At 44.9% G+C, this 8,345-nt stretch overlaps 1 protein-coding gene across 1 annotated transcript; it reads right to left on the bottom strand.

The window, feature by feature from the left end:
• Positions 1 to 7,282: 7,282 nt before the first annotated feature.
• Positions 7,283 to 8,116, bottom strand: LOC139686387 (uncharacterized). Its single transcript, XM_071583579.1, has one exon. It carries the CDS (start codon positions 8,114 to 8,116, stop codon positions 7,283 to 7,285), a length of 834 nt encoding a protein of 277 aa, XP_071439680.1.
• Between the last annotated feature and the right edge of the window lie 229 nt (positions 8,117 to 8,345).

Below are 8,345 nucleotides of genomic sequence, written 5' to 3'. Positions count from 1 at the left end.
ATTAAAAAAAAGGCGTGGACAGTAACGTATTTTCCCATTGATAACGCTCCCCTAATGTATAATATGCACCCAGAACTTTGTAGCTATCATGAATTTGTATAGATAACGAATGACCAGGGCTTCATAGTTATCTTGAACGTGTAAAGAGCCCGCGCATCTGTATGTACACATATATATGCGCATAAAAATTATATAAAGTGCGTGTAAAATACGTCTATAAAAGATATTTGTGCATAAAAATAGGTCCATGTTTGGATTTTTTCAATGTTCATTACATAATGCGCATCGTCATTTTTTCGATCATTTGAATATTTTTGTATGAATAACGTGCGCGTTATCAATGGGAAAATACCGTATTACCTTCATCCAGGGGTTTAGATATGAAATTCATGGCATTAGAAAGTGAATCTTCTATTGATGTTCCTTTTTGATACCCCCATTGTGAATTACTAATAATGTTGAACTTTTTCAAAATATGGTTAACCTCCTATGGTAAATTAATTCAAATAGTTTAGAAAAGCGTGACAAAAGATCAATTGCTCTGTACCGTCTAATGTCATTATTGTCCACCTTATTTTTGTAAACAGGGATTGTCTTAGTAATTTTAATGACTTTGGAAAGATGCTGCATCTAAATAATTTGTTACTCAAGAAGTCCAACGGTTTGGTGATAGAAATCCTATATTTATAGAAAACATTTCCTGGGATTTCATCAATTCCAGGGGTAGATATCTTGCATAACTTAGATAGGCAAGGGGTTATATTCTTCTTCATTAAAAAGGGAAAAATATAATGAGTTATTACAACGGGTTTCATATAATATGGAATAGTTATTGATAACATCTGAGGTAATTTGTGGTTTTTATAAATTGAGAAAGTATTCATTTACTTTCTCACCTAAAGTTGGTTGATCAGTGATGGCTATACCTTGAGTGTCATAAAAAACTGGAGTATGTTTAAGTGAAAGTTTTTCCAATACTTAACTAATTATTCACCATGTTCTTTAGTTTTGTTTGAGGCTTTGGCTAACATCTGATCATTGAAAGATTTCTTGCATTTCTTATCAACAAACCATATTCTTTTTTGCTTTGTTACTTTTGGTGGAAAATCATGTGAATCGGATAGATTGCTTTGCAAAGTCATGTCTTATTCTTCTGGACTGTTTTTTTATCAAATCAGAAAACCATAGTTTTTTGCATTTATTCTGTTGGAAACTTTTACTATGGTAAGAGGAGTTGAAAAGTCAAAATTCAAGCAAAACCTGTGATAAAAACTATCTACAGATGAATCAAGGGAATCCTCTAAGTAAACTTCTTTCCATGTTTCATTATTTATACTGAGACTAAATTAATACTGAGACTACACTATCATATAATGATCAGAGAGAAACACAACATATGGCATTGCTTTAGTTTTGGCACGATCATTATTGGTAATGTAATTGTTTAACAATTATTTTGATGATGAAGTCATCCTTGGTTAAGTTACTGAGCAACTTAATCCATATGCATATAAAACATTACACAGGTCAGCAATTTTTGGTTAATTAGACAAAAAAGTCAATTAACATCTCCTGTTAACAATATATTATGTGGTTTGTGTTAAAAATAATGCATGAAAACGTATTTAATTTGATGATAAATGCATCAATAATTGTATTTTGTAGAGACCCACGCGGAACGCAAGTCACAACACAGCTCCAGTCATGCCTTCATCCCTCTTGTGCCCAATCTGCTCATAGTATATTCCTGACAGTATTTCCCTTGGTCTGTTATGTACAGGTACATTGAATAAATCCCATGTTTCTTCAAATATCATTAATTAATATTCCTAGCACCCGCCATGCTAATTTGATTTCCAGCCACCCTTCAGAGGACAATTATCGTTTTGTCCCATCTTTCATCAATGGGAAACTTGAGGCATGATCCCAAGGACAAAATCCACATATCCATCCATAATATACACCCTTTGTTCTAGAAATATGTACAAGATTTCAATTTTTGAATGAAGGTACCATGGAAATGACTTGTTTTGAATGAGAAATCTCCACTAAATCAACTTTGAAAAATTCTCCTGAGTTCCAGTTCATACAAGAATGAAATACCACAAAGGAGTATATCCAGCATTTTTTATTTCATTCGGAAAACCAGGAGAAGGAAGCTTCCATCTATGAGCTATTCTGATATCCATAATATATCAATTGCCTGCTACACTTTTGCGGAAAATATCTCTTTTTTTCAGGATATCATTGTACTAGTTTGATCATGGTTAATTTTCATGACATACAGTCTTGTAACTCGCTCACTTCCTATAATATGCTTAGTAATAATAGAAATTCTTTAATTGACTGGTCACTGAAATATAAAACTTATCTCCACCTCGTACAATTGAAATGAGTAAAGAATGAGGAAATCCTTGAGACTTATGATATAGCAAAGTGACTAGATGCCCTTGGTAAACGAGTTATGAATGACTTGGTAAAGTCAACAGGTCCACAGAAAGTAGAAAACAAATAATGATGTTCTTAAATGGACTCCGAAAGAACTTTTTTCTGGAATGGACTAATAAAATCATTCTCACCATTATGCTACATTCTTATCAACTTGCTTTCCCAATTAGAAATACCTATGCATAAAAACGTTACAAAAAATTTTAAAAGTAATAATAATAATTTGGCATTTTTGTTTAGAATTTATTAGAAATAATTCATTGTTTCAATTTTTTGGGGTACTTTATTTTGAGTCCCCCAGTACTATATCTTTAATTATATAAAAAATACAAAATATGACTAACATGCCCTTCCTTTCGGTTATTTTCCCCATTCCCATATTTATCCTTTTTCATAAATATATCCAATATTTTCATAATCGGTTCCTTGTGTAGATATTTTCCAGTTAGTTGGACGTAATGCAAATATCAAAGGAAAGCTTCCAGTTTGCATCTTTGCTTGGTATAAATTTGGCATTAACGGACACTGTATTTTGCCAAGTCCTCCTCCATCATGCATTCACATATCCCCTCCTTTTTTTCCCCATTTTCTTGAGGTCCAAACTGAACTCCACATGTCCTGTTAAATTTGCGTAGTTCCTGTATAACTTTCAAGTTTATCTTCATTCTTTCCTTCACGCTAGGTAGAGATTATCTGGTTGTTTTACTCTTTTCTAATATTTCCCATTCCAGCTCCAAATTATTCAGGAAATGCATTCTTATAAACTTCCTGTTCCTGCTCCATTTATCAGTAGGAGACAAAGTTACATCTCCTAGAGTAACCTCTTCCATCTGCCTCATCCATGACTTGATTTTTCTTTCCTCTAATTAGAATGCTATCGACTGTATCCCAGTTATTATTTTTAAAGCTTCACTACAGATTGTATTGTAGCTCTCGGATATTGCAATTATGCAAGATCTCTGGGCCTCTTCCAGTTTCTTCCAAAATTCTGCTGTAATTATCCTCCCTCCCCACACCTCACAGCCGTATGCCAATATTGGAATGGTGACTCCATTGTATATAGTTCTTAGGCTATTTGTGGTAATGCCAAATTGGTTTCTGCAAAGCCTTCTTAAGTTGTTAAAGATTTTCTTGACCTTGTCTGCTGTATAATTTGCAGGTTCTTGGAATATTAGTCCGTCATCAAATTCAATGCCCAGGTATCTGAATACAGAGGTTTATTTGATATTTGGACCATTGATTTTCATAGTCTGATTTCCTAAGAATTTTTTCTGAATATGACATATTACGTTTTAGCGGCAGGTGGTAATGACGCGTAGGCCGGTTAGCGACAACAGTTGTTTATTGTATATGAGGTACAATGTGGTGCCGCAGGCACTCTGACAATGGAACCGTACTCTAGCGCGTGCGTAGAAGGGACTGCCTAGGCTGCCCGCTCCGGCGTTCACTCCACCCCCATTGAGACCTCTGGTGGGTGGTTACAAAACTACGCCAACAAGTGAGGCATCCGTCGCGCAACTACGCCAACAAGTGAGGCATCCGTCGCGCGCTCGTCTGCCGCCACATCACCCCCCTAGCAGTCATTTACCCTGAGGGTAAATGAAAAGACGTTAAAAACATATATTCGAAGAAAAAAAAAAGGAAATGCATACATAAATGAACAAAAAAAAATATGTGAAGGAATGCCAATATTAACAAAAGTATGAAGTCATGGCGATAATCTAGGCATCAAAATCCTTGAGGTGGTGGGGAAACCGAACTCTTCGTCCAGCTTTCGTGGTGTACCCTGGGGAAAAGGGAACAGGGATCTGCTGCTGCTGTTCTGCTGCTCCACTTCCTTCTGGGCAATGATGTCCCGCAGTTTGTGGTTCATCACCGGTGGGCATATATGCTGGTTTCAACCGGTTCAGAGAAATCACGGCGTTCCGCCCCCTTATGTTGACCACGAAATCCTTCGGCAGCCGGCTGACTACCGCAAATGGACCCTCATAAGGAGGCTGAAGTGAGCCCCGGACCGCGTCATTCCGCACGAACACATGAGATGTCGTCCGCAGGTCTTTGAAGACAAAAACGGGATGGTCCCCATGGCGGGAACCTGGCTGGGGTGTGATTCGTCTCATGTGGTCCCGGAGCTGTGAGGTGAAACTCAAGGGGTCGTGTGGTGGTGCCTGGGATGCTGGGGCGAGGAAATCTCCGGGCAGGCGTAGAGTCTGGCCGTAAAGCACCTCTGCAGGGGTCGCTTGGATGTCCTCTTTCCATGCGGAACGGATGCCCAGCAGGACAGCGGGGAGGCTGTCTGTCCACCACTCCGTCGCATGGCACATGATCGAAGCTTTCAGCTGGCGATGAAAACGTTCGACCAGGCCATTCGCCGCGGCATTGTACGCGGCGGTTCGTAGGTGAGTCACTCCGAGGAACTTCGTCAGCTCCTTGAAAAGATGCGACTCGAACTGTCTGCCCTGATCCGTCGTTATCCTGAGGGGCGTGCCGAACCGCGCTATCCATCCCAGAAGGAGTGCCCTGGCGGTGGATTCCGCGGTTATGTCCTGCAAAGGATAAGCTTCCGGCCAACGGGAAAAACGGTCCACGCATGTCAAGCAATATCGGTACCCGCGGGATGGCGGTAGCGGTCCCACTAAATCGATGTGTACATGCTCGAACCTAGCGTTTGGTGGGGTGAACGTGCCGACCGGCGTTGACACATGGCGAGTCACTTTCGCCGCTTGGCACGGAATGCACTCGCGAGCCCATGTTCGACAGTCTTTATTGATGGAGGGCCACACGAATCGCTCGGCGACGAGTTTTGCCGATGCCTTAACGCCGGGGTGAGAAAGGTTATGCACTGAATTAAAGGCTTCCCTTCGGAAATTATGTGGAAGGAAAGGGCGGGCTCTTGGGGTCGAGACGTCGCAAAAAATTTCCACCTGCGCACCGGGTAGCATGATCTTTTTCATAGAGAGGGACGAGTTTTCCGTCAGGAGAGTTTGCAGTTCGTCGTCCTTCTCTTGGGCTATGCCTAAGGCCTTGTAGTCGATTGCGGGCGACACTGCCTCGACTCGGGACAGGGCGTCCGCGACGACGTTGTCCTTCCCGGAAATGTGGCGGATATCTGTAGAATACTGCCCTATCATGTCGAGATAGCGGAACTGCCGTGGGGAGCACTTATCCGCCTTCTGTCGAAACGCGAAGGTAAGGGGTTTCTGATCAGTGAATATAATGAAATGCCTCCCTTCGATCATGTGCCTGAAATGGAGCACTGCTCTATAGACAGCCAGTAGTTCTCTGTCGTAAGCACTGTATTTTACTTCCGCGGGGCTAAGCTTTTTCGTGAAAAAGGCAAGGGGCTGCCAACCCTTGTGTGTTAACTGTTGGAGGGCTGCCCCCAAACTGCTGTCGGATGCGTCTGAAAATAACGCAAGGGGTAGCTCGGGGTTCGGGTGGGCGAGTAGGGTAGCCTGCGAAATCGCTAGCTTACAAGAAGCGAAACACTCTCTTAGGCTTTCCGACCACACCAGGACGTCACTGCCCTTTACCTTCCCCCCCAGGACATAATGGAGTGGGGCTTGCAGTGAGGCTGCATTGGGAATAAACCTTCTGTAAAAATTAAGCATTCCCAAGAATTGGCGTAACTTTTTTACGGTTCCGGGCAAGGGGAAATTACAAATAGCTTCCACTTTGTCTGCGAGAGGCTGAGTACCCTCGGCGGAAACACTATAGCCTAAAAAGGTAACTTTTTCGACACCGAAAATACACTTGGCGGAGTTTATGAGTACGCCGCTATCGCTGAGCCTCGTAAAAATTTCATTGAGGTGCCTGTTATGCTCTTCCTCGTCGGCTGAGGCAACCAAAATGTCGTCGAGGTAAACATAACAGAAGTCTAGCTCGCGTAACACATTGTCCATAAATCGTTGGAAAGTTTGCGCAGCATTGCGCAAACCGAAGGACATGTAGGGAAACTCGAAAAGCCCGAAGGGGGTCGTAATAGCAGTTTTTGGAACATCCTCCGGCGCAACCGGAATTTGGTTGTAAGCCCTTACCAAGTCAATTTTGGAGAAAACTGTTTTCCCGTGGAGCCCAGCGGCGAAGTCTTCGATATGGGGGACTGGATAGCGGTCGGGAATTGTCCGCGCGTTTAGCGCGCGATAATCCCCGCACGGCCGCCACTCATCACCTTTTTTGGGAACCAGATGCAATGCGGAGGACCAGCAACTGTCAGAACGCCGCGCAGTACCCATCTGCATCATGAGCTCGAACTCCTTCCGTGCGGCGGCGAGCTTGTCTGGTGCCATCCTCCGTGGTCTGCATGAAACCGGTGGGCCAGGTGTGGTGCGGATGTAATGCACCGTGGAGTGTTTTAGCTGCTTAGGGGTCCCCGCCGGTCGGGTGATGCTGGGAAAACGGGAGAGCAGGGCGTGGAACGGCGTGCTGCCGGCGATAGACTTCACATGCTCAACCTCTCCTTTAGCTAAGTGCCCTCCGACGGAAAGGGACGTGAGACCGTCGATGAGGCGGTAGTTGCGCATGTCCACCAACAGGCCGAAATGCTTAAGAAAATCGGCGCCTATTATAGGTTTGCCCACGTCAGCGACCACAAACCGCCAGGAAAAATCTCGCCGTAAGCGAAAATTTAAACGCAGCACTACCCATCCGTAGGTGGGGATGACGGAGTCGTTTGCGGCGTAAAGGTCATAGTCCGTACGCACGCGGGGGCCCTTCAACAGCGCACGGGGGAAAACACAAAGCTCCGCGCCGGTGTCCACCAAAAACTGCGTCTTGGTGGCGTCGTCCGTGACGTAAAGGCGGCTGGAAGAAGGGCAGTGGTCGGCGGCCGCGTCTACCGACCTCCCTGTATGTTTCCCGTAGATGAAGTGGAAACGTTGGAAGATGGAGGGGTAGAGGCGGTGCACGGAGGAATACACTTTTTGGCCTTGTCGCCGAAACGCCAATGATACCAACACATACCGGAGGCGTCAGCGTGGTTGTTGGAACGCGCGCGGCTACGCGAGCGGCTGCGGGACCTTGGTCGGGGGTAGCGTGGCCCCCCTGTGGTCAATGCGGCAACCTGGCGAGAAAGTTCCTCGACGCGTTGCAGGAGTTGCTGGTGTGATGCCTCAAATCTGCTGGTGATCGACGCACTAGCCACTTGTGCACGTGGCGTGATCTCACTCAGTTTGTCTGCCATACGTGCCAGTTCCTCCAATTTGGCGGAATCTTGACACGTTAAGATGGCATTCATATCCGATGGCAACCGATTTTGCCACAGAGTTTTGAGGAAATCTTCCGAGACGCTCTCGCCGGCCAGCGTCTTAAGATGGCGGAGGAATGCCGACGGCTTCCGGTCGCCAATTTCCTCGTGCTCAAGGAGTTGGCGGATACGCTGCTCCCTGGATGTGGTGAGGCGGCTAATTAACTCCGTCTTAATGGCGATATATTTACCCGTGGAGGGAGGATTCGTAATCACATCCTCGACCTCGATCGCGTATCGGTCCTCAAGTTGATTGACCACGTAACCGAACTGAGTGTCGTCACATGTTATGCCGGACAGCCTGAATTGAATTTCCGCCCGTGAAAACCATAATTCCGGTCGCTCGGCCCAAAACTTCGGCAACCTAACGGCAATGCGGTCGACGCTTAATGGCGGAGTGTCCTCGCGGCATGGAGACGCCATGACCACGTGCGCGCTAACTTTGAGGAGAAAAAGAAAACGTGAAAAGAAATTCGCGTTCGGGGTCACCACTTTAGCGGCAGGTGGTAATGACGCGTAGGCCGGTTAGCGACAACAGTTGTTTATTGTATATGAGGTACAATGTGGTGCCGCAGGCACTCTGACAATGGAACCGTACTCTAGCGCGTGCGTAGAAGGGACTGCCTAGGCTGCCCGCACCGGCGTTCACTCC

This window comes from Hetaerina americana, unplaced genomic scaffold (genome assembly GCF_022747635.1).
Source record: "Hetaerina americana unplaced genomic scaffold, ioHetAmer1.1.p SCAF_14, whole genome shotgun sequence".
NCBI classification, from domain to species: Eukaryota; Metazoa; Arthropoda; class Insecta; order Odonata; family Calopterygidae; genus Hetaerina; species Hetaerina americana.
The sequence above is the reverse complement of the archived record's forward strand: the minus strand, read 5'-3'. Positions and strand labels throughout refer to the sequence as shown.